Here is a 27,558-nt window from a genome sequence, read left to right on the forward strand (position 1 = left end):
GGTGCACAGAGACTGTGTTCACGTAAACTGACGCAAAATGGCAATGAAAATTACGTACAAGACGTTGAATGTTGACTCAGGCAACTAGAAAAGTAAATTACGGACAGACACGCAGTCAGTCAGACAGACAAATGGACAGACCGAGAATAGCAGGGGGTTGGGTCGAGTTAACTAAATAAATAACTTGATCAGCGGTGCAGCAAGCACAATTAGAATTATATTAGATTTAATTGTGGTGCATGGCTAACAGAAAGTAGGCAACAGATATAAATGAGGAGGGGAAAAAGCAAACCCAGCTAAAAAATAATCAACGTCTGTTGTTAAAACATAATTGATTTAAGCACAGCTTATGAGAATTAACGAGAGGCGGTATTGTTACCCAAGCCAAATTAAATGAGAATCGCAAAGAACGAACGCAAAACAGCTGATTGTATAATTAGGCAGAAAAAATGGAATAAGAAGAAATAATAGCTTGATTGATGGATATGCTTATTAAAAACAAGAACTGCTTTCTTCCGATTAATACCCTTGCAGAATGATAGTCTTTGGTTTCGCTGATTTACGAGAAAATAGTGAAACTCATATGTGCTAAGCTCGGTAAAAATATCTTGCATATTTATTATAACAGCGTCAATAAAACTATAAAGTGTATGCATTTTTGCCGGCCTGTGGCAGCAGATAAGAAAGAATTCTCGACGTTAATGTCCTCGACCGATCATCTTACAATGCCGTTTTTGAGGTCATTTAGCTGGCATTAAGCTGCAGCTTACAATGAGAGAGACTTCTACGAATTAATTGAAAATAATTTAGCCATTAAATAATAATACGCAACAAACCAAAGAATTCAATATTTTCTGTGGGCGGGCAAATGTCATGCGGAAACCAATTGCGAATTTTTGTTGTTTGAATTAATTTTAAGAAAAAAACATTCTGGCTTGTAGGCAGCTGGTAATTTGCATAATCCTAAGTGTTAAATAACAAAATGCTTACGCATAATAATGTTAAAATAAATCAAAATCAAAGCTATCCATATTTTATGACGATTAAAAACCTGATATCTCAGGATCTACGCGAACACGGAAATTACTTTAATGGAAAACAATATAAATCTTTGGTTGTAAACAGATCCATACAGATCCGTGTTCATACTAAACAACGACATAATGGTCACATAGCTAACTTTATATGTACTTTTCATATGCAAGCACAGCCAATGAGAAATGCGCGAGGCGGTATTGTGAACGTTGCAAAATTCGCATCGTATTAGGGTCAAGATGACTAACGCACATATACCTATCGTTAGCGTATTCATAGATATTAAAATAACGGCGTAAGCTATACATATATATTTATATATCAATATATATGGTTAAAGTGTACATTTAGCAGCCGTTAATAATGGATTTTTTTTTTTGACATATTTGCATTAACGAACGTGTTTGTTTTCGAGCACTTTAGATTAAGCTAAAGGGCATCTCTTAGTCGGGTGGAGTATTGTATTTACTTTTCTATATGCTTTCGTTGTACTTTGTTATTGCTGCGTTCAAATAAAGCTTTAGCGTCAAAGCACGTTGCAAATTACGTGGCCCTTGAAGGTGACAGCGTCAAGAGAATTGCATTTTATGATGACTTGGCATCATGATGCAAAACCTCGTTAGCTGCCCCCAAAGCTGTCAACGGGGTGTGCGTGTGTGTGGAGCGAGTTGGGGATTTGAAGGTTGACCTGGGAATAACTAACCTGAGCATAAAAGCAACTCAATTTCAAACCTCTATCAATATATGCTGCAACAAACTATATAAATTTAATCCCTATTATTTAACGTATTTGGTTTTTTATTTATTTATTATTGTTTTTTTTTTTTTTTTTTTTTTTTGGTCTTTTAATTACAGCTTAGTTTCTGTTACTTTGCAACTTGGCAACTTTTATTAGCGTAAAAACTGTATTTGTAAAAAAAAGCCTTTGGTTAAGATACATCCCCAGTTCACATAGTATCGAATTTTAAACTGACTTTCAAGACAATCAATATAATCAAAACTTATAAATTCATACAAATATTTAAATTGCATCTATGCTTGATATTCTTAACATTTTAGATTTTCGACCTTAAAAAATATGATCGAATTACCATAATTTGTTGATTCATAATCGGTCTAATCACTAAGCGTCCGAGCCGCAGAAAACAAATATTATAATTCCAAATCTCCTGTCGTGTGTTATGCAAGCCACAAAGATAATGTGAAAAAAATATATGTAAATATAAAAAAAATAAACAGACTGGGAGAAAAACAATGGAAATTTGTAAGCTTGTCGATGCAACTGATGTTTCAATAATTGTGATGCAAATGCGAAAGAAATGCAACATAAGGAAAAAAACAAACAAAAGATATAACAATTGACAATGGGAGACGGATTCAGGTTCGGATTGGGCGATGGGCATCTTTATAAATTAATTAAAAAGGCGTGACATAATCTGCCAGGCCGCATTTGCATAATGACCTGGCAGTAAAAAACGAGCACACAACAAAAGAGTGAGAGAGAGAGAAAAATAGTAAAGGAGGGGGAACAAACAAATTAGCTTTGGCATTACAATAATATTTATTGTAATTACGCTCATGACTAATGATTTGCCACCTGAATTTATGTTGTTGATGTCGGAAAACTGGGAAACTTAGATAATGCGCTTACAAAGCAGACAAATAGCCTACCATAAACAGAGCTATTTTCGATTCGATACAGAAATCGCTTAAAGAGTGGAAGTTAAGTTCTTTAACTTTTGTTGCTTATGGGTATGGATTTTTTTATAGTACCTGGCGACAGTTTGGTTGTTTTCGCTGCCCTTTGACGAGTTGAAAATTTGCCGACTGGCCAAAGGGCTTCGGGCTACATACGAGCGTTATATCGGAAATGCATTTGGCAAATGGAAAAGAAATGGGGAGGAAGTGTGTCAAATATGGTGGAAAATGGAAGAGATGTGGGGGAAATGGGTCAAATAGAGTGCGGCGGTGACAGAAAAAAACAACTATGAATATTGCAGTCGAATGCAGTCGACTGTGAAATACACTTTATGCTTTATTCTTTAAAGTTGTATACCAGAATATCACAAACTTTAATAAATATATAGTTGACAGAACTCAGAACTCTGATATTCCTCGGCCCCCATTTACACTTTCACCAACTTGTAATTTCATGTCAATGTCAATTATCGAGTTATTAAAATTCAACCGTTCATTTTCCTTATCATTCGCCCACTTTTATTCATCCCCATCTCTGTACAAAGCAATAACTTATGACACCATTTAGAAATGCTATCAAAAACGTATCTCAGTACCGAAACCAGCAGAAAAGAATCTCAATACAAAGTTACAACAGCCAGTGACAAAAATGCAGCAGCTCCCACGCCTCACTGCACTCGAATGGCCAACTCCCCAACTGTCTGGGGACAGAAAAGCTGGGCTCGATAGCTGCCATAGAAAATTTGGTTGCCTTATTTGTGTATACATAAATAGAAGTGACCAACAATGGTGTATAGTTGTGTTTACTAATAGACACAATTGTATATAAAGTTATAGGGTATTTAACAGTCGACCACTTTTCTTTCAGCTTTCTTCAGAATCACTGCGAGTCTGCTCCATCGATTCTCAATGTGCTCAAAGTGCTTATGGCACACTTTTCGGCACATTTTTGAATACCCTTTATGCACTTTAGCCTGTCTGTTGTCTGGATAGACGATACTTAAGCTTAAGCTCTTCAGATGCCCTTAGTTGTTGTTGTTGTGTTCATGCTATTGTTGCCGATGCTAATGTTGTTATTGACAGCTAACAAACAAGAATGACAGCAAGGAGGAGAAGGAGGGTCTAACATTTTGTGACGATTCGCATAGGTTCAACTACGTCAACCACTCGACTGCCCTAAACATATGTTTTGGATACGACTCGACAGACATACATACTCAGGCAGGGGGCATTAAAGAGACGGAGACCCAGGCAAAACCACAGGCACAGGAAGGAAAGAAGCGACTGACGCGACAATTTTCAATTGCATGGAAAGGGCGAAGAGCTGACAGCTGACAAAAGACATCGAAAAGTCGCACGTTTCGCAATTTAAAGGCTATTTTCGGATTTATCGATTAAATGAACACTTGGACAAAGTAGAATGGGCGCAAGAATAAATTATTAATAAAATCAGCTCGAATCGATAGGAGATTTTGAATATGAAATAAGGCAAACTAGTGTCCAGGCACATCGCTCATATGTCACGTGGCTTTAATCATAGAAAGCATATTCACGACGATTGTGAATCATTTTATTGAAAAGCAATTTCGGGAAATTGTCAACAGGAAAGTTAAGATAAGAAGAAAAATAAAATCCAAGCAGAAAAGTGAAAGAATTTACAGCGAAAAAAATATTAAAGCAAGAAGAGATTTATGAAGCGTAAGACAAAAGAAAAGCATAAATTTGCCATGCTTTGCTTCAGAGGAGAGTGGGAGAAGGTGTGGGGGTGGTTGTGACTGTAGTAAAGCGAACGGGAAAAAGTTCGACTTTATTCAGCAATGGTGCAAAAGCAAGATAAACGTTGTGGGCGTAGTTGAAATTGAAGGTTCGTCGGGAGAAACTAAAATAGCTTCTAGAACTTTGTACGTTTCGAATGTCGTAACGGAAATTGCGTTTATAAGTCGTCTGACCTTTTGTCTGGTCAATGCAGTGACAAATTTAAGTCACAGAAACTATTGAATATTGATATTACGTGACAGCCAAGTGCCCAAAATGAGCGACATTTTAAATAAAGCACTGATCTGTAACGGCCTACAAAAAATAATATCCATATAAACGAGCACAGCTATAATTTAAAGAAGAGAGAGGGGACAAACTATAACGGTTAATTGCGCTCTCTGCGGCGGTTGGTGCAATTAAATTGCGCAGCGCTGCGATTCCAGATGGGAGATAAAATCTTAAAACATTATTGGTTTTTTGTATTTCACAGTATTTAATTGCACTAAATACTTATATATACTTATTCCTTTCACAACAATTAGTAGCAATTTACAAATATTTAATATCTAATTAGTATACCTAAAAAACAATAGCCGACAGAAACAAATTGTAAGCGAAACCAAAATGCAGTTTCCAGTTAGAAGTTGGAGCATGGCATTGTCATGGCAACAACAACAACAACAATAGAATAAAAGCAAGGGCATGCAAACAAAACGCATGGCTGACTGAGTCAACAACAAAAGTACAAAGGCACGAAGAGCAGACTGAACAACAGCAATTCTCTCTCACTCTCTCTCTCTCTCTCTCTTTATCTGACATTTCTGTACCTCGACTCTCGCTCTTTCTGTTAATGATGCTGAGCAAGTTCAACCAGCTGTTTCAACTACAAACGATTGAATTAAATTAAGGCAAATTCGCACAATAAATTTAATACATAGCACTTAGAGGCGAAGCGAACAAGAAATTTTATAAGGCAAATTCTAAAAATAAAACTTTTGATAAGCCGGCCGAATGTGATGTTAGTCGCAGTGTCGCAGCGGCGCCGACGCAATAAGCTAAAAATAACGCAAAAACCTGCGACTGCGTGTCTAAAGAGAGGTGAGAGGAATGGGGGCGAGGGCTACTGGTCTAGTGGGCAGCACTTGTGTCCGCAAGCCAAAAATGAGTATCGAGTACATTGTGTATAGAGGCATGCACTCATACATACAAACATTTAAAAAGTAGAGCGCGCCAGTATTTACCGTTGTTGTGAAAAGCTTAAAGCGGTTGACGTGACATGCTGAAAACTAAAACAGCGCTAAACAGCTGCATCGTCATTTGCTTTTATCAGCTTTTCACACAGAAATTAACACCAAGCAGAGAAACAGAAACAAAGTCTGTACTCAAACGCAGGAGGATCTTGTGCTCATTTTAATTTACACAGAAAATTATCAGTTGGGTAAATTGTTTACCATTCAGTGAATGCAATTCATTTACTTGTGTACTTACGAGTGCGGTTTAAATTGTTTTGCAATGATTTATAAACTTTTGTCAATTACACGATATCACTGTAGCGTCACGCCGGTGATACAATCGTTTGGTGCTTGGAGCGAAACAAATTATGTACAGCCGAGCCGCAGCGGTACATTTGAACACGCATTTTTGAGCCACTGGCACTAACACAGACGCATCAACAATAACAAAACGCGGCGGAAGCGCAATGCAAGCCGAAAACAAAAGCTCAGCTTAACACTAACAACTGTGACGCGACGCAGCAGCCAGAACTTTCATTTACCAACATGAACCGACGTCGAACAGTGCAGACAAAAGACTGAGCTGAAGTTGCGCCAATGCCGAAGCCGAAGCCACAAGGCACAAGAGACGAACGATAACAATCGAGTGCGAGTGCTCGAGCTGCTCTCCGCTGTGACCAATGGTGAATGCGGGTGTGTGAGCGGACGGGTGTCGTTGTAAGTGCAGTTGGCAGAGCAGCAAGAAACAATTGCTTAAAAGGGAAAGGATCTCAGTTAGTCAAAATTGTAATGCGAACTTGTCAATGTCATGAGAAAGCTCTAGAGACTACCAAGAGAAAAGAGACCAAGAGAGACGGGTAGAGCGTAAATGAAATTATTTAATGAAAGCTTGACGCAGCTCCAATTGCTAAAGTAATTTCTAACATTTGCAGACCAATGTCACAGAGAGACATTAACATTGATGAGTTTAAATTGAATAGATCTGTCAAGACTGGATTCTAGTGCTAATAAGGTGGTTGGCAATGCGGGTACCGTTAGACGCCAATGGCTGGCTGGATGTGAATAGCCATAGAAAATTGCTTTATTCACCGTTTTCACGTTTGCTCCAAATGCCAATCTCCTGGCGGTTCTCTTGCCAACCAGTCGGCAGTCCACAAGTTCAATCACATTCTGCGACTGCAGCTAACAGCACTTACTACTAGTATTTACTTAAGTAAACTGAAATTTGGAATGCAAGTTGTAAGATAAACATAAACACGGCGCGTGGCAGCTATAAATGCAAAGCACACACACACACTCATATATTCATTGTGTAGGATGTAGAGACTGCAGAGAGAGAGAGAGAGAGAGAGAGAGAGAGAGAGAGAGAGAGAGAGAGAGAGAGAGAGAGAGAGAGAGCAGGCAGAATTTTAAAGCTTGGAGCAAATTTAAGTTTGACTTGCGAGGGATTGCACTCAATCGATAGATTGCAATGGACAAAGGGATAGGGGAGGGGCTGAAGTTAATTGAGCAGCTGCCCAATCAGCAGAGGAAGACACCAAAACCCGAGTGTTTATTGACTGATCAGAGCTTTTTCGCAGCTCGTTGAGTATATATTTTTTAACTTACCCGAGTATCCCCTTCATATTGTTTATTTTAGCACATGACTCACCTGCAAAAAAACAGAAAAAGTAAGACAACAAATTAGGAGCATATTTTTTTAGCATGTAAATAAATTAAGACTTAACACAAAATGTCACTTAAAAATGATCCACCAAATAAAACAAATCAAATTCAAGCCTTTTATCAAGTCAATGTCGACGCGGAGCACGTGCTGCCCGAGAAACGACAAACTAAATTAACTAATTAATTAGAGCAGCAGCCCCGATAGGAGCCATAGGCAACACAAAAGCAAAGTGAAAAAAAAGGGCTCGCTGTAACGGAAACTTTAGCAAAAACTAATGTCAAAGCTATACCCGTCACTCAAAAGATAACTGAAGGGGCGGGGGTGCGGCGAGTGTTCAGAGCGAAGAAGAGAAACGTTTTTGTTGGCGGAGGGGTGCGGGCGAGTGTTCAGACCGAATAAGAGAAACATTTTTATCTGCGTGTGGTCGAATAGGGTATTTAATCGTATCTTCTGCGGTTCGGTCTTATGAGACCTGACAAAGCGGCTACATTTTGCAGGTTTCTGTTTTTTAATGCTCCTTTGTGGTGAAAAGTACATTAATTTTTAATAAGTGTTTTGAAAAACTAGAAATCTCTATAAAGTGGGGGCTTAATATTTCTATTATGGCTTAGTCCACATTTCTTGCTTGAAGCCCACATAATCGATAGCATACTCACGCTGATAAAAGTTGCTAAGCAAAAGTAACAGAAAATTAGCTGGGAGTAAAAACATGTATAAATTAAAATCTATAGCAAACTATCGAAATCGGGAAAATCAATAGCCTTCATCAAATTGTGCGTCAGTTGTACAGAGCCACAATATTGAAACCTGTTTTATTTTTTATAGCTTTTTTAATACCACCCTGTTCGAAACTCTGGCGTTTGCCATATTGAACAGGGTCGTTACGAGCTTGAAAACGTTGACAACCTCTTTAGGCTATTATAGTTTGCATATCAAAAAGTCGTCTGCGTTTTCATGCCACATGCAAATTGCGAAAAACCATGGAAAACTTGTATATTACCATTTAAGCACGAGCCAAAAACTTTGAGCCCTGTGACAGGGTTCCTAGAATGTAATTATGCAGATTTATTACGCACCAAATAAGCCTTGTTTTTGCACAGAGAAAAGGTAACAACCTGTTTGTTGGCGCTTACCTCAGTAGGGATTTCCTCAACAAAAACAACTTGCTGAACAAATGCTGCTTTCAGGTGACAACTGGACTTTCGACATTTACTATTTTGTTCTTGGACTTCAAAATTTCCATACAGGTTGTGCGAAAAAAAATGTCCGACGTTTTCTATTGTGTGTGTGTGTGTTTTCTTCTTTTTTTGTGTTTGTGTGTGTGCGGCAAGCAACAAGAAACGTTCAACAATTGTCGGGCTAGGGAAATTTGATAAAAGACTGAGTCTATTTAAAGCTAATTTTGAAACTCGAACCGTTGGCCTACTCGATCAGAATATCTATCCCATTCGTCAGCTCTTCAGCTTGGTCAGGTGATCTCCAGCACCAATCTAACCCGTCTTTAGGGTATTTATTGTTTCTCCGCAGGCAACGGGCGACGGATTAACGGGAGACTGAGAGTGCGCCCCCGGAAGCAGCGACGCCAACGCTAGCGGCGACGGCGACGCTGACGTTGTTTGCGGCCTACGTGTTGCAGTCAAAGAACCAAAGCAAAACGAACGATCAAAAAATAAACGAAATTGGCAGGCACTGATCGAATACGAAATACCACGCAAGAGAATTTTGGGAATGTATTACATTAAAAAAAAAAGAAACAGTTTTATAAATAGGACAATTCTATACAATAGCATTAGACTAGACTATTTATATTATTAGAGAGAGTGATTGAATGTGAAATACCCTTTTAGAAGAAAAATAATTTAGTTTAACTGTTTTTCCAAGCATCAACTGTGAAGTAGTATACCATATTCATTCGACGCCTATACAGGGTATTTACATGCAAACAGTATTTGTTGTCAGTTTCCTCTTGCCAGCATTCAGTCAATCAGTCAGTCAGTCAGTCAGACGTCTGCCTCCTTCGCCCCCTTCCACCCTTCTCAGTTAATGGCCGCAGCAGAAACCACCAAACAATCAGTTGGCAATTTTCTTTTATATCCAAACGAATGTTGAAATACTTTAACTGTTATTTCGTGCATACGTGCATATAACCGTTATAATTCGGTTAAGAGGCAACGCTCTGACAGGGTGCTCAGGCATGGACCACAGCAGGGGCGGGGGCAGCGAGGAGGAGAATACACAATTATGTTGGATCACTCACGTTTGCGAAGGATACGCAGAGAAACATAAACCAAAACCAGCCACAGGTAAATCGCAAAGTGTGTACTCATGTATGCGTGGGTGACGAATTTGTTGTGTGTGTGTGTGTGTGTGTGTGTGTGTGTGTGTGTGAGTGTGTGCGTGGCGTTTGGCGCTGCCAGATTCGATCCACAATTGGATAAAGCGGAAAATAAGTCGCGTTTTTCGAAAGTATCACAATAAAGAGGAGACAATATCCGAGAGAGAAAAGAAGCTTAAATACCCTGGCAGACAACTACCACTATTCCTGGACAATATATATATGTGTTATATGTATACATATATTATATATATATATATTTAACATTAATGTTACATTATTCTGATATCGTTAACATATCGCTAGACAGTTGTTAACAAAGGAGAAAAACTTAATAAATTCAATTGTAGATGGTGCGTAAATAAAGCTGGTCACAAAATTATGTGGTAGCTCGATGCTGTTTAGCCTTATAAACCTATATGGCTATATGATATTGGGGTCCGATATGATGATATGATCATGTCGACTGATATTGATCTGGAATTTTCAAAATTTATTGTATAGTTACACATATTATGACACACTTAAACTAGGGTATATTTATGCACTGTAAGAATGTAAGAATGAGTATTTGCGAGTATTAAATCAAGCTATTCCAAGGAACTGCTCATTTAGCATTCAACGCAATTTCCAGACGAAAACTTCACTTGTCATACTCGTTATAGAGAGGAAACAAAACATCAGAACACATTAAACTACTCGAACTAGACACAAGCCTGTGGGCCACACAATGACTAGGAACTTGGAACTACCGAAAAACCACTAGAAATTCAAGTAAATGTAAATACGTAAGCTCCTATGGAGAAGAAGAAAGAAAAACACAAGCAGACTGAAGCAGAGGATGAGACTCTCAAAAAGTGGATGCAGCAGGACAAGAATGAAGCTTAACAAAAACTGCGTTAAAAGCTGCTAGTGCGTTGAACTTGGCCAACAACAACAAAAACAACAACAACAACAGCAATAAGAATAATAATAACAGCAACAACAAACATTGACATTGAGTAGACGGCTGTAGGCGTGGCAACTTTAAGTCAAATGAATGGCAAGAAAAATTAGCCGAACAAATGAATTTACCTCACAATATGGGCAACGTTAATATGGGCAACGAACTATTTCAGCCAGACTTGAACTTAATCTGGTTTATTTACATTCCGAGGAATAATTTAAAAATAACTATTGCCTGATATATATATATATATATATATAATTAAGTTTTGCACGTTAGGTTACTATAAAAAAATATATTTCAATTTATTATTTTCACTTAACGGCTACTTTTGTTGAGTACATTCAGATTTGCTTCCCGAATATGAACTGATTTATCTAACTGTTGCGGTCGCTTAGCAAACTTCGCTTTGAGAGAGTTTGAGTCAAAATTGAGTGAAGTTTGAGCTGCGTCAGCAATTATGCGTGGGATAGTACTCTGATGGGAACATTGACAGTGGCGTGATATTTAGGGTGAATTGTTTATGTCTACCAAAGGGGGACAGTTTGATCTTGACCAATGTCGATGTTATCACCAGGCTCTTTGTTTACAATATTAGAAATGTTTATAATTGTGCTTATGCTTATGTGCTAAGTTATGTTAAAGGGTGGGTGCGACTATGGATATGTCACTCCCCCAACCATTAGAAAAGTGCCTGTCCTCAGGTGTTTAAGTTTGGATATAGTGTAACATTTTCTTCTTTTACAATTGGTATATCTCCTATTATTGTAGGTGTTTCTTCTACTTTGGGTTTTTTATATTTTATAATTAATTTCTTAGGTATGCTTTTGAACTTATATGTCAAATACAGTGTTAAACTTATTAATATGATTACAAATATGGTTATTGTAATTATCTGGAATACATTGTTAAATTTTGTATGTGCATTTATAATTTGTTTCGTTTGTACAAACGAAAGTGGTTCTAATTTTATAACATCATTGCTTACGTAAATGCTTTGAGTATAATCTAACATATTGTTTGAAATTGAAATTTCATTAATTTGCAATGAACAATTAAAGATTTTTATTATATTGTCTCCTTCTATTGTTATTTCGTTATTTATACAATTATGGTTTAATATAGTTTTTGGTAAATTCCAAGTTAAAATTATATTTGGTTCTATGTAGTTGATTTGAAAATTTTGCAAAATTTTAGTATAACTACATTCTGATGTTATTTGGTTTAAAATTCCTGTTAAACATTCATTATTAATTAATTTTTTTGTTTCTCTGCTATAAACTTTTTTATCTTGGGTAAAATATTTTTCATGAGCTATTTCTGTCAAAATATTATTATTTTCATCCGGGTATGGAATTATTTCGAATACCGGGCTTTTTATTATTTCTCGAGGAATATGGGATATTATAAGTATTTCGTTTGTATCTGATTTAAACCAAGTGGAAGTTTTTGTATTCAACAATTTCTCAGAATTAACATGCAACAAATAGTCATGTTTTAGTAATTTTGGGTTAAAAATTCCTAATCTTGTGAGCTGCATTCCCATCTCAATGTCTTCTATATATTCTGTAAAGTGTTGTAAGTTAAATATAAGGATATCTAATTTCTTTCCTTTTTGTTTCTCTTGATCTAGTTCGTTCATGATTTCTATTCCTTTGTTTATAGCTTCTATTATGTAATTTAATTCGTTAACCTGGACGCTGTTTTCTGCTAAGTTGCTTATTTTTTGTTCAATTTCTGCTTTGTCTTCTTGATCTAATGTTCCAAATAAGTATTTATATGCTGTTCCTACTATGTTAACTAAACCTCTTTTGCTGCGTTTGGCTATTTTTAAGCCGTTTATTTCTCTGTTTAATTTTTCTACTAGGTATTCGATTTGTATAAGGTTATTGAATTCTTTACTTTGTTCAATTAAATTGTTAAAAGTTTCTTCGGTTTTTGTTATATTAACCGTTAAACAGTGGAATTCGTAATCTGTCGGAATGTCTATGGTTCCTGTTTTAAATATGAGATATCCGTTATGGGCTTTGATAGGATTAATTTCAATACTCTGTGCATTTATATGGTTTACAGTTATTGATAGTAATATTATAATAATTAATTTAAGCTGGTGCTTGTATGTTTTGATCGCTGTCTGTTGTTGACCTGTAATTGTTATATTTGCTTTGATTAGTCTTCTTTTTCTTTTTAAATTTGGTTTTGTAATGTGTTATTTTCCTGCCTCTGTTAGTTTCCTCAAAATGTTTGTCGTCGATTTGTCTTAGTTCTCCTGTTTTCTTGAACGGGGTTGTCGTCTTTGATTTAACTAACGGTGAGTGTTTGTATCTAGTGTCAATTTCATAATTTGTTCGTTTTTTGTTGAGGTTATTTATTAGTTTTTCTTTATTAGCTTGAGTGTCATACTCTGGTGTACCTGCATATATGAATATGTCCGCTGGTGTTCTGTTAGTCGTTTTGTGCTTTGTTTTATGATTGTACGTGTAGAGTATAGTTTCAAATTTTGTAAGTTTATTTTCGACGTCTGAGTCGCTGTTAATGATTCTTAGTTTTTCGTTAACTGTCTTATGAAATCGTTCTACGTCGGATATACCATTTTTACTAGTGGTTATATTAATATTTACTGCTTCTGATTTTAGCCATAATTGTAAAGCTGTGCACATAAAAGCTGAGTCTTTGTCTGCCTTTATTTCGATGGGTTTACCCATTTGGTTGAACACTTGTAATATAGCTCGTTTGGTTTCTAGCCAGTCTCTACTTTTTATTTCTATTAATGATGCAAATTTTGAATAGATATCAATGCAAGATAAAAATTGTTTATCTCCTACTATGTAAAAATCCATTACATATTTTTCTCGGATATTAGCGATTTCCGGAGTTATTTCGAAAGTTAATTTTGTATCTCTGTGTTCTGTTTTTGCGATGTTGCAAATCTCACATTCATTTATTAGATTTTGAATTAAATTTTGATAATCTGGGAAATAGTGGGTTTCTTTGAACCAATTGATAGTTTTTTCAATTCCTGGATGTAATAATTCTTTGTGCTTTTTTAATATTAATTCTTTGAATTCTGCATATGTTTGAAGGTCTATTAATTTTGTACTAGTTTTCATTGCCTTTGTTGAATTATTCGGACTTATTATTTCTAAGTAGGCTTCTTGAAAAATTGGAAAATCTGCTTCGTTGTGGAAGTATAGCACACTTTTCTTTGTGCATAAGTATTCTTTTATTAATTCTTTGGCATGCGTATTAGTCATGTCTTTGTACGTAATTTTTATGTTGGTTTTGTGAAAGTAATTCGTAACTTTTGTTTCGTTCTCGGTTCCTTTTTCAAATTCTATTTGTCGATTATAATAATTAAGTGGTCTTTCTGTGATTTGTAAATGGTTACTGTTGTCTTCTTGAGCACTATGTATTGTTGCTCTTGTGCTAATTGTATCTTCGCCTAAGAAGTTTTCGTTTAATTGAATTCTGGACAGAGCATCTGCCACATAATTTTCTTTTCCTGGGACGTATTTAATTTGGAAATCAAACTCATTTAGCTTGATCTTCCACCTTTGTAATTTCATGTTAGGTTCTTTCATATTATTTAACCAGACGAGTGGTCTGTGATCACTAAGGATTTGAAATTGTCGACCAAAGAGATAGGACCTAAAGTATTTAGTGGCCCAAACGATTGCTAATAATTCTTTTTCAATCGTTGAATAATTTAACTCATGCTCGTTGAGAGTTCTACTTGCATAGCATATAGGCTTATGCTCTTGCGAAAGGACGGCCCCTATTGCCATATTACTCGCGTCTGTAGTTAATGAAAATGGTTTTTCGAAGTTAGGGTATATTAAAATTGGGTCGGATGTTATGAGTACTTTTAGCTTTTCAAACGCTAGCTCGTAGTCTCTGTCTTTTATATTGATTTTTGCTCCCTTTTTTAATTTAAGTGTTAATGGTTTTACTATATTAGCGAAATTTGGTATAAATTTCCTATAGAAACCACATAATCCTAGAAATGATTTAATTTCTTTTGGGGTTTTTGGAATTGGGAATTTGACAATTGCTTGTATCTTGTTGGGATTTGGTTTTATACCCTCAGTTGTGATGATGTGACCGAGAAATTCAGTTTCTTTTCTCATAAACTCGCATTTATCCAACTGTAGTTTTAAGTTAGCTTCTCTAAGCTTCTTAAATACCTTTTGTAGCGACAAAATGTGTTCCTCCAATGAAGTGGAAAAAATAATAATGTCGTCTAAGTAGACCAGACAATCTTTAAAAATTAAATCTTCTAAGAGATTGTTCATACAACGTTGGAACGTTGCAGGTGCATTCTTAAGACCAAATGGCATGCGAGTGTACTCGTAATGGCCATGTTTAGTCGAAAATGCGGTCTTGGGTATTGAACCAGGATCCATTTGGATTTGGTGGAAGCCTTTGGCTAGATCAATGGTTGTGAAATATTGACATTTTCCAAGTTTGTCTAATATTTCATCCATGATCGGGATAGGGTATTTATCATTAATAGTTAGTTCATTGAGATTGCGGTAATCTATGACTAACCGGAATTTTTGCTTTCCAGATGCATCGTTTTTCTTTGGAACGATTATTACTGGTGAGCAGTAAGGGGATTTGGATTTACGTATGATATTTTGTTTTATCATATCGCTTATTTGTTTATTTACTTCCTCATCGTATATTTGAGGATATTTGTATGGACGCTTGTAAATTGGGTCCTCATGTTTCGTTAGAATTTTGTGTTTAATTGTACTAGTGAAAGTCAAATTGTCACCTTCATGGTACTGGATATCACGAAATTCATGTAAAACTTTTTTTATTTTTTCTTTTTCTTCTGAGTTTAGGTGCTCTAGCCTAAACTCATTGTTTTCTATTAATTCATTATTAATAGCGAAGTTAAATGGTCTGTCCTCTGTTGAGGGTGGATCAAGGCACTCTTGTGCGGTCATGTCCTCTTCGACCTCTTCGTCGTTATATCTAAAACAAAAGTTAAATTCTCCTAAGGTTACGGATCCTTGTGCATAGTCTATTTTTGCTTGACATGCCTCAAGGTATTCTCTCCCAATCAGAACATCATAATGCTCTGAGAAGTCGTGAATATAGAATTTTTGTTTGCTCGGACAAATTTTGCTTGCTCCTAATCGTATACTTTGTTTTAATTCAATAACACCATTTATGGTGTGAACCTTTAATGTTTCGTTGTAAACTGGAAAATTTAAGCGGTTAGTTTTCATTAGATTAATGGTTGAACCTGTGTCGATGACACATTTTAGAACTTCGTCATTCATAATCAATTTTATGAATGGATTTCTTCTGTTTGTTCCGAGGCTTGCTGATGAAAATTTTCGGATGTATCCATTTTCATCTGCCCACTGTTACTATCTCTTTGACGTTTAGTCGGAGGGTTTGGTGCATTCAAGCGTGAATGGGACTGATTTTGGTAGTTTAAGGGATTTTGGTATCTACCTTGACTTAATTTCTGTTGGAACTCGTGGTGAGCTTTCTGATTGTCTTCGGACTTATTATGCTGTTTATTTTGTGCGTGATAACTCTGATTCGTGTTGGAATAGCCACTTGAAATGGTGGTTGGGTTAGCATTTTGCTGATAATTTCCCATGTTCCTACGATTGTTATTTGGATTTCCCTGAACATTATTATTTTTAGGTTTTTCAGTAACGCTATTTTCATATAATCCCTCTCTTTGAGCTACTTGCTTTAGTTTTTGTGTCGACGTAATGTCGTGTCTGGCTAACATCATGAAAAGCCTATCTGGTAATTTTTTTGTAATAACATCTTTGATTGTGTTATTCATAGCATTTGTATAAAGGGTTGTATTGCTAGGTATATTTTCTAGTGCTAACTTATTTAATATAACAAAAGATTTATTCTCGAGCTCCTCGATGAACTTACGGACGTTTCCTTGGTAATTCGTGTTGTATAAGCGTCGAAGGAGTTCTTCAAATGGTGTCTGCACTTTGTATTCTTCAATCAATGCGTTTCTCAGCTCCTGCCAAGTGTTGGCTGCTGTCCTTTGTGATATTCTCTGAGCATCTCCTGTGACTTGCAATTCGATGGCTCCGTATAAGATGCTATGTTGTCTAACATCTCGGGTTGGATACAGGTGTAGGATGTAATCTATCCTTTTAATGAAGGCGTTTAGTTGATCCGTTGATCCGTCAAAGCTTGGCACCTGTCTAAGTTGTGAAAGGGCCTGGTTGAGGTGTTGTTCTGATAATTCCATTGTCATCTTGGTGTAATACACTTTTTTTTGAATAGTTTTGAGTTTGTAGGTTTGAACTTTATTGTTCTTTGATTTTGCACTTTTATTTTAGGTTAAAGTTTGTGATGGATTATTGGTTAAATGTTTTTTTTTTTGTGTGTGTGTCTTAAAAAGACTCAGTAATAACGTATTGCAGGGATCAAACGATATGCAAATCCAGTCGTTATTAACTGTAGTAGCTTTATTGCCCAAAGGGTCAATATTATTAAGCTACTAATGACCCGAAGGTTCTTGTGCGGATACGTATTCGAGAAAATTTTTATTACACTCCGACAACACTTTCGGTCGCGATTGTGCGTTAGATCTGGGAATTAATTATCCTTTAGCGATCTTTAATTTTTCCCGACGTATCCTACCGGCTGCGCCAATTAAGTTTTACACGTTAGGTTACTATAAAAAAATATATTTCAATTTATTATTTTCACTTAACGGCTACTTTTGTTGAGTACATTCAGATTTGCTTCCCGAATATGAACTGATTTATCTAACTGTTGCGGTCGCTTAGCAAACTTCGCTTTGAGAGAGTTTGAGTCAAAATTGAGTGAAGTTTGAGCTGCGTCAGCAATTATGCGTGGGATAGTACTCTGATGGGAACATTGACAGTGGCGTGATATTTAGGGTGAATTGTTTATGTCTACCAAAGGGGGACAGTTTGATCTTGACCAATGTCGATGTTATCACCAGGCTCTTTGTTTACAATATTAGAAATGTTTATAATTGTGCTTATGCTTATGTGCTAAGTTATGTTAAAGGGTGGGTGCGACTATGGATATGTCACTATATATATATATATATATATATATATATATATATATATATATATATATATATATATATATATACTGATAAGCATGTGCGCACACTCCCTTAGACGCGTCTTTTTGCACCTTTTGTCGCTTTTTTTTATTGCACTTTTGTTTATAAATTTTTTGCTAATTTTTCTACGAGAACTTTTCGCCAAACGAAGCGATCCGCCGACGCGTACACTGCGAACTGCTGGATATTCCTGTGCGTACTGCGCGAGATGTGGCTTGATGTGGCCAGATTCAGACTGGGCCAAGAAACAGACAGCACCCAGCACTGAGTAACACTCGCCACCAGTTGGAGCTAGAGCTGGGGCTGGAGCACGGGAAACAGCTGATAACTCTCTAACTGCTGCTCTCTGAAACTCGTGAGAATTGTGCACTGAGAAAAATGAAGTAAAATTGTGGCAGAATTTAATTCGAATTGCGCTTATCCCTACTCGGCATAAATATAAGCTCGGATTGGTCAGGCAATTTTTTTATAATAATAAATACATTTGACTATTCCTTGAACAGTATTAATTTGTGCATCTGGCAATGCTGTCCGAATCTCACTTGCCATTCTCTCCTCTTATTTTTCGCCCTTTGCATTCGCTCTCGCGCTCTCCGCCCCTTGCGAATTCGACGCGACCACTAAACCAAGCGAAAAAGCGAACCACTACAACAACAAAACGGCTGCAACCCTTAAAATTGGGGCCAGTGGCATTTTGTTTGTACCTGCGCAGAGCGAGCCCCCTCTCACATCCAAAAAAAAAAAACAATTTATACGTATTTCGCTTGCAACGGCGACCACAGCACATTGAACGGCTACAAATATGTTTGCGTGGCATGCAAACAATTCATGAGAAAGGTGGTGGAGGGGATAGTGGGACTCAGTTCTCTAGTACAACCGCAAACGAGCGGCGCAACAGTAGCCAGAGCCAAAGAGCGGTCCACACTTGACCGCACGACTGTAGGCAGCATTGCAGCATTTGATATACTGTTTATGTTGGTATGTGTAACAATGTGTGGGTGAGTGGATGTGTGAGTGTGTGTGTGTGCGTATGAGTAATTTGTTGTGAAATCTGGGCGAAGGCACATTGTGTCTGCTTTTGGCTGTGATAATTAATATCACTGAAAGGATATTTCGACGCGCATAATTAGGTACGAGTTGTGCAACAGCTACAAAACGCCCACTTGGACACGCCCACAATGTGTGGCAATGCTACAAATAAAACTTAGGTGAGAAGCAATTCACATACTTCTGAGGAAATATAGCACGGAATATACCCTGTAAATAGGTCTTAGTTAGTATTCAATGCTTTTTTGGCTCTAACTGGGATATGATCTTTAGTAATTTATATATAACGAGGAAAATTTGTCTATAAAATATTAGTCATAATTATTCTGAGAAAATATGACATGGAATCTACCCTGTAACTAAGCCTCAGATGGCATTCATAGCCTTTTTGGCTCTAACTGGGATAAGATCGGGCCAAGAATATAACGCGAAATATTTATAAATAAAATATTAATCATAACTTTTCCGCAAAAATCTTTATTGCGATCAATTGATTAACGAATAGAAGTGGACTTCCTATGATAACATATTATTTTAGGGGAAAATAACTTTGTGTCAAAATGATAATACCCTCTGCTGAGCTAAAATCACGCCTTGCTTGTCTTTTCCGGTTGTTATAGGCTGCCAAGGAGCCTTTTATATGACAGCAAGCGAATTGCGGTCGTGTCGAGAGTCCCAGCTAGGCATGCTTAGCGTTGGCATATGTATGTGGCAGAGGGACTTAAACAAATTAGATTTGTGACATTTTTATTGCTATTTAGGTTTGCCAGCTGGGTTCACGGCAGGCCAAAATATTGCATGCCTTAAGGTTTCCATTATATTAAGTTTCGAGTGCTCCAATTGGATTCGAGCCAATTGGAATAACGCGTGGAATGGGAGCATTATGTTTATGATATAGAACTTTTCCATAAAGTGGAGGTTTCATTACCTATCGAAATTTGTAGTAGACCAAAAAGGTCACACGGCCCGACCTGCAGTTGAATGTCCTTTTTATGTCAAGTCAACAAACGACAACAAGAATTGCAGGAGGGGCGCCCCACAACGTGGCAAGACTTTCGATTTTTTGTTACTTTTGTTGCGGACGACTTTTTGTGCTCATTTCTATGCGATTTTCGGCTGGGAAAATTTGCGGAAAATTTTAGGTAAGAAGCCTAACATAACATCTAATTCACAAGAAAATTGATAAAATATGAAATAAAGAAAATTCGAATTCCGTCTTATCTTGACTAAATAATTTCAACAATTCAACTGGGAAAATAACGTAAATCTAAAATAAATATAAGCTACCTTTTAACATCAAACACTATTCAACAAAAAAATTCTATTTCGGCTTAGCTGGGTTTCCAACCAACACACAGTCAATTTCGAAACCTATTTGAAAAGCTTTCGAATTCGAAAGCAAAGAGCTTAAGTCAAGACTCAAACCACACAAATGAGATTTACTTTTTTGTAAATATTTAACAATTATATCTGATTAAGCAAAAATATTTAAAATATAAACTTAAATAAACATTAGTTAATTTTATTTACAATAATTAAGTAATGGCTTTCGGCAGCGGCATTTTAGCAAAAATTACGTTAAAAAGACACGAACGAAGTGTTTACTTTATTTTATTAGTTAAATAATGTTGGCAATAAGCTGGAAAGAGGAGCGGATTATTATTACAGGTCTCTAATTAATGTTAATTAAATTAACTAAAATGCAAAATAAAGAAATAACAATCTACAAAACAAAAATAAATAAAACAGACAAAACAATAAAACAAAACATGGACAATAATTGTTGACGTTTTCCATTTTGTAAATAACATTTTATTATTAATATTTATGTGTTGGCGTCGTCCGTTTTTGTTTTTATAAATTTAACAAGTGTAGAAAAATTAAAGCAAAAAAAACTTCTACTTATACAAACGTAAGGAAAATCGTTATTTGCATTGTAATTATATGAAAACTTAGACTATTAAATTTTGAGCTGAAAATATACAAAGAGATTTTGGAAATATTTCATGATTAGTCCTTATATGAATATAGAATATGTTTTTTGTTTCAAAACGTTGTTCGTTGCTTTTTTTCGACTTTTTTTTATCGTGTGCTTAGTATAAAAGATATTTGTATATTAATAATTAAAAAGAACATAATAAAGCAGATTATTAAAAAATCATTGGCACAAGTTGCAGTCAAATTAAAAATAAAAAAAATATTCATTAGGTAAATTAAACGAAAATTAGTTAATTAAGTTAGTTTTCGGATGTGGATGAAATGCATTTGCACAGTGGTTCTTAAGCCATAAATATAAAACTAAATTATAATATATAAATAAGAATACTTTTGGGCTATATCAAAAAATAAATTTAACGCATCGATATACATTAATAAAAAGTTTCGTTTGCCGCGGCAGAAAAATATGAATAACAACTTTGCCCCGTAATTACAACAATAACAAGAAGAACAACAACAAACGACTACAAACACATCAAGTTGTGCAATAACAACAAATGTGTGTGAGTGTGTGTCGGTGTGTGCATGTGTGTGTGTGTGTTCAGGCGAGCGCTATTGCCACAATGATAATCACACCAATTACGATCAGGCACAATGTGAGCAAATCATTGGGCGTAATCAGGCCCACGGTGCAGGCAACAAGTACGTGCTCGAGTGTCGTCAAACCGCCCTGCGTCGCGCCGCGGAGCTCCGCCCCCGCCCCAGCTGCCGTAGCCGGTCGCACTTCGCCGAACACGGAGAGCGCTTTCGAGCTGGTCGTTGGCCGTTCCTCTGCCAACGCCGGAAGTCCTTGGCGATGGCGCGTCTCAATTTCATTGGCTTCGCCGTCCCCGTCGCTGTTGCCGTCGCAGCCGCTGCTGTGGCGCTCATTACGTGTTAAAGTATCCTTAATTGGCATATCAGCGCCCTCTTCCTCTGCCTCTCCATCTTTCTTCCTATCTTCGCTGCTTGTTTCGCTCTCCTCTTGCTCTGCTTTGGTATCGTAATTGAGTCGCACCTCGGAAATGCTCAGGTTTATTTGTGGAGTCTCGTAAACGATGCTCTTTTTGCGCTGAACTAGTTCACATGCAGCAGGTTCATTTAATGCGCTTTCGTCAATTGTGATTTCTTTAAGAAAAGCTTCGTCCAGACCAATTCCAACAAAATCATTTTCGTCAGCTTCGTTTTCATCGAAACTAATGTCGTTAATTTCTTTCAAGAACGGTTCACTAGTTAGGTCATAAACTGCCATGCTTAATGCAAGCGTTTCGTCAAGTTTTTGCTCGGAATTAAGTTCACTTGCAATCTCGGTTCCATTAAGTGCCGCCTCCTGACGCATGCTCTCGCGCTGCTCTTGCAGCTCGTCCTGAGCAATTGACACTAAATTATTTTCGTCAACTTCGTTTCCTTCGAAACTACTGTCGTTAAGTTCTTTTATGAGAGATTCACTTGTTAAGTCATAAACTGCTTGCTTTAACTGCTGCTTTAACGCGGGCGTTTCATCAAGTTTTTCCTGAGAAATTAATTCGGTTTCGTTAAGTGCCGCCTCTTCACGCAAGCTCTCAAGCAGCTCCTCCTCTGTGGGCAAGCGTGGAAAATCTTCAGCCTCCTGCTTAGCGCTTTCGCACACGGTAACGGTGTCATCATCTGTACTTATCGAAACCTCGGTCACGTAGTGCTCCTTAACCTCAAAGCGACTATTGTAGCTGGTTTGCAACTCAATGGATGTATTTGCATGGGCTGCGAGTGGAAAGTCAGCTAGGCTGGCGTTACCCGAGTCCGGATTTGACGATGTTTCCTCCAACTCCGAACTTAACGAATCGAACTGGGTCAGGGCGGGGGCCACCTCGGGCCTATTCATTACAATGTCGATTTTACTGGCATAGATGCGATTGAAATTGGGCGAAAGCTTCAGGCAGGTCCCAGCGCCCGTCTGCTCGTGCTCCGGTTCCAGCTCCAGTTCCGGTATGGTGGCTAACTTATAACTATGACTACAAGAGATACTAGCACTGTCATTAGGGGATGTGGATGCAGATGGGCGGCAGCTGCTGCTGCTGGTAATATTAACATCGAATTCGGGGTCAAGTTTAGGGTCAACATTCAAAACTGGATTAGTAGCGGTAGCTTGGAGCGCACAGCGGGGATTAGTAGCGGCATCTGAGGAGCTCGTCGCATTGGCTTTAACTTGTGCTTGCACTTGTGCTTGGGCGGGGGCAACGCCTTTACCTGTTGGGTTAACCGGCGGCTGCTTGCGACGCAGCTGTTTCACTGGCTTCTCCTCGATGCCAAAGATGGCGGCCAGCTCCTCGCTCGAATTGTACTGCGAGGGCGACGAAGAGCGTGCTCTGCGTTCGCCAACTGGCGTCAATTGCAACGGCGGGGATGAGGCGGATGACGACGAGGTCGGCGACGGCGACGCTACGCTGGCGGTTTGATTCTCGGTGGTTGTGGTGCTGCTCTGTGTAGTGCTCTGTGTGCTGGTGGTGCTGATTGTGGTGTTGTTGGGCGTCGTCTCCGCATCGTAGGACGTGGTGCTGAATGTCTTGATGGGATCAGTGCTGGGTGCATGATAATCGCTGCTCTGCGACTTGATGTAGTCGCTCGATGAGTACGGATTAAATGAGGTTATGCTCGAGGACATAGGCCGACTGGCATTCGACGGACTCGATGACTTGGCCAGGCAATCGCTGCTGGAGCTGAACGAGGATGCGGTGGTGCTTACAGTGGTTGCCTGGTGACTGCCACATCCACTCCTACTGCCGCTGCCACTGCCGCTGCTCATGCTGGGCGCCGTGGTGCGCTGATCATCCGTGCTGGATGCAGTGGTTGCTGTTGTCGCCGTCCTGCTGCAGCTGCTCCCGGGACCCGTTTCCCGCGCCTGACGCTCGCACTCCTGCATAATGCGATCGATATCGTCGAGCGTTTGGGACTTGGCCTGCGCCCGTGTCCGGGCCTCTGCAATGGGACAAATGAGAGTGGCATCAGCGTGGACTCCAGCTCCAGTTCCAGCTGTGCTCATATTACACGCGGCCAGATTGTCGTAGTCCGGCCCGGGTTCCGGCTCCTGCTCGGGTTCGGCCAATTCGCTAAGCTGTCGCATGCAGCGCTTGGCAATCGCCTCGATCTTGTCCGACTGTATGGGATCCAGTTTCCTAATGAGATGCGGCATCACCAGCTGCTGCTCCTGCTTCACCTGCAGCGCCTCGTGTACAACCACGGGCGGTTCGGTGGTCACAATATCCTTAAGGATCTTCTCGCAAACCGCGTTCGCCGCCTCGGACACCTCGTCGATGGCGCGTATCAATTTCCCTTCCTTGTGCAGTTTTCGCTGGTGCGGCTGCTCACTGTCCGGCTGATCATGGTCGGGCAGAGTGTCGAGGAGCAGTTGGCCACAGCGCTTGGCCGCCTCGGAGACGGCCTCGATCTGCTGCAGCTCTTGTTCCAGCTTTTGCTGCTCCGGATTCAGTTTGGGCCTGGCAGCCGTGATGAGCGCCTCCTTGCGCAGCTCGTCCAGCTCCTGGGTTAGTTTGATGCTGCTCGCCTGCGCATCCTGCGCAATCTTATTCAGCGCATCCTCCAGCAGGGGCTCGGGCGTTAGGCTCTTGCGTGGCGCCGGCACCGGAGGCAACTTTGCCGTTTCATCGTGTCCCAGACGCTCTGGCAGCTGGGCTATAGCGCCACCCTGATTCGGATGCCTGAATGGGATGTGCGGCTTCTTGTTAAGCTCCTCGTCCTGGGCCTTGAGCTTGCGCAGGAGATCCAAGGTGCCCGGTATATCGCTGGTATCGCTCGGCTCCGTCACGCCCAGATTGGACATGGAGCCGGCGCGTTCGATGCTGCGCGTCAGCTCGATATAGCTGCTGAGATCCCCGCCAGACGGCTTCGCTGCGGCCCTCTGGATCAGATTGTATATGTTGGCGGATTGGGTGCGCGTCGCGCGCTGTTTTTTCTGCATCGGATAGTTGTAGTTGGACTTAGGCCCGGGCGGATCTTTCCGCAGCGCACGCACCGCCAAATCATCCTTGACAATGTCCGGCGAACCGCTCTGCTTCTTCTTCTGCACAGGCTCCACATGGAGATAGTCGCTCTGCGGCGCCGGCACAATCGGGCCGACGGGTATCCCGAAGGGCGGCTGCCTGTCCGCGGCGCGATACTGCAAATTGGCTAGCTGCAGGTTGCGATAGGCGACATCGTCGCGCACCGGATCCGGCTCACCCGCCGGCGAGTCCTCGTCCTCGTAGTCATCGGCATGGGCCAGGGCGAATTTCTCAAAGTCACTCGGCGTGGGCAGACGCGGCTTTGGCTCCGACTTGGACTCCGACTTGTGCTCCGACTTGGGCTCAGGCGGTTCGGTGAGGCCGAGCGACTTGTAAATGGCCTCTAGCTCGCTGATGGCCTCCTCCAGATTGGCAGGCTTCTTGCGTGGAAAATAGATGGGCGTTATGGCTGGGGCGCTGCCCTTGCGTTCGGTAAAGATGGGCGCCGGCGCCTGTTGATGCTGTTCCCGTTTCTCGGCCACGTACTCCTCGTACTTGTTGGGCAAATCCTCACCGGAACGGCGCTGGTAATGATGCGGCATGGAGTTTGTCTTGTACACATCCCGATGACGTATCTCCACATAGTTCTGGCTGCCATGCTCGCCGGGCTTGATGTGCAAACTGCCGCAGATGACGCTATCCGACTCCGGAGTGGGAACGGGAGCGGGACCAGGCACTGTTCGCTTGGGCTTCTGCACTTCAGAGTACATTGGTATGGGATAGCTACGCAGCTCGCTGATTCGCGAACTGGAAATGGAGCGTGGCTTAGCCAGGGACTGCCCACCCTCGCTGGAGCTGGCCAATCCGCTCTTTGAGGTGCGCAAAACGCCGCTGGAAGCCGGCAGGCCGGGCTTTGGCGCACGCAGTCCGCCGCTAGGGTCCAGCATGTGAATGGGCTTCCTTGAGCGCGGCGTCGCATCGGCCACATAGCGGAAGTCGATGCCATTGGGCAGCGACTTCTTGCCCGGTAGGGCGTTCCGCTCCGAGCGGGTAATGAACCGACGATGATGTTGATGTGCTTGCTCGGGCTGCTCGGTGACCGGGGCACTGGCTGTGGAGCCGCCGCCGCCTGGCTGGGAATTGAGCGAGTGCACGGATTGGTAGTGCGGTGGCTGCCACATCCGATCGTCGGACACACAGCGCCCGCCCTGATCGAAGGCGTACGAGACGGGACGCAAATCGCTGGAACTGTAGCCGGCATGGACGCGCCGCAAGGGATCTCTCGGGGGCGGCGGTGGCGGCAGCGGCAGCGGCTTGCTCTGCAGTCGTTTATTCGCATTTTGCATATGCATTTGGCTATCGTAGCTGATGCTGCGCTTCGCATCGCTCTGCATGGTGTTCTGCAAGGGAGGTACCTGCGGCTGCCATTGCACATAGCCGGAGAAGGCGGCGACGGAGGAACTGGGTGCTGCCTGGTAGATGGACAAGGGCAATGGCTGCGTTTTGTAGCGCTGCGTGGGCACTATCATCTGCTGCTGCTGAACAGGCACACCGCCATGGCTGACCTCGCCGTCGCGGGACAATCTTTTGTAGTAGCGCTCGTTGCGGGCGGCGCGACTGCGTCTACTCTGGCCGGGTGCGCCGTATCCCTGCAGCGCCTGGCCCCCGCTGTGTATGCTCTCGTCGCTGCGATACTTGGAGAAGGTGGAGGAGTTTAGCGAGATGATCTCCTCTTCGCTGGAGTGGCCCGGCACCTTGCCGCGGTGACCGGAACGGGATTTAGGTGGCGGCATATTCCCACCCGGTGGCGCCTGCTGCGACAGATAGAGCCGGCGATCTAGGGAGTTGCTGGAGCGGCTGTAGTAGCCCGGCTGGTTCTGATAGTATGGCTCCGGCGGTACCATCTCCACGGGCAAAAAGAACTCGTTGTCTATGTGCTGCGGCTGGACGGGATGCGCTTGGGACTGAGACTGGGACTGGGTTGATGGCATCACGATGTGATCGAAGCCGAGCGCTTTGTTGCTGCTGTTGCACCGTGCGGACTTGGCGTGATGTTTGGCCTTGGGTTTCGTTGCGCTTTGGCGCTGGGCGGGTACAAAACCGGCCTTGCGGTCCTCCTCGCTGGAGCTGGCGCTGCAATCGGCCGCATCCTTCTTTTTGCGAAAGAGTCGACCAAAGGACCATTTCTGTTTATTCGACAGCTGCTGCTGTGAGGATCCGGATCCGTTCAGGCGCAGACGCTCCATCTCCAGTGCGTGGTTGTTGTTATCGGATGTGGTTGGGGAAATTGTTGCTTGATTTGTGGCTTTCGTGTCGTCGTCTTTGGGCAGCGGCAACTGGGGACGCCAAGTTGTTTGAACAGTCTACGGAGAGGGAGAGAGAGAGGGAGAGAACAAGAGAAATATAAATTAGTTAGAGTCAATAGCCGGCTTAATCAAGATAAGTTTTATTTAAACATTCGTTTTATTTGCACTTAATGGGCCTACAGAGTTGATGTTTAGACAAACGATAAGATTAAATGAAATCTTATTAACTTGGCTAAAAGAGCTGGAGATAACCGCCCAACCAAACCAAGCTCCGTCTTGGCTTGTGAAATTAAATGCCTATTTTATATATTTATGTCATACACTGGCAGAAAAACCGTGCAACAATTGCTTTCAGTCAAAAGCTTTTCGAGTCTCTGCCTATCTTGACATACTTGTTGTTTTCAAAAACTTTATATATAAATATGCTATGCACTAAGATAAAAACAGATTACTTTTCCGAGAACCAGCTTTTGAAGCTGAGA

At 40.6% G+C, this 27,558-nt stretch overlaps 1 protein-coding gene across 7 annotated transcripts in view; it reads right to left on the bottom strand.

Moving 5' to 3' along the window:
- Nucleotides 1-27,558, bottom strand: part of Svil (Supervillin) — a 125,829-nt gene that overhangs the window by 73,499 nt on the left and 24,772 nt on the right. For all 7 annotated transcript variants that reach the window (XR_004303844.2, XM_032435595.2, XM_032435594.2 and 4 more), the window contains one exon: nt 23,020-27,133. Coding sequence is in view for 6 of the 7 variants with exons in the window: in XM_032435594.2 (XP_032291485.1) it covers nt 23,020-27,133 (4,114 nt within the window). In the remaining variant the exon portion in view is untranslated. Of the gene's footprint in view, nt 1-23,019; nt 27,134-27,558 lie in introns of those variants that run through there.

The sequence above is a fragment of the Drosophila virilis genome, chromosome 3 (genome assembly GCF_030788295.1).
Source record: "Drosophila virilis strain 15010-1051.87 chromosome 3, Dvir_AGI_RSII-ME, whole genome shotgun sequence".
NCBI classification, from domain to species: domain Eukaryota; kingdom Metazoa; phylum Arthropoda; class Insecta; order Diptera; family Drosophilidae; genus Drosophila; species Drosophila virilis.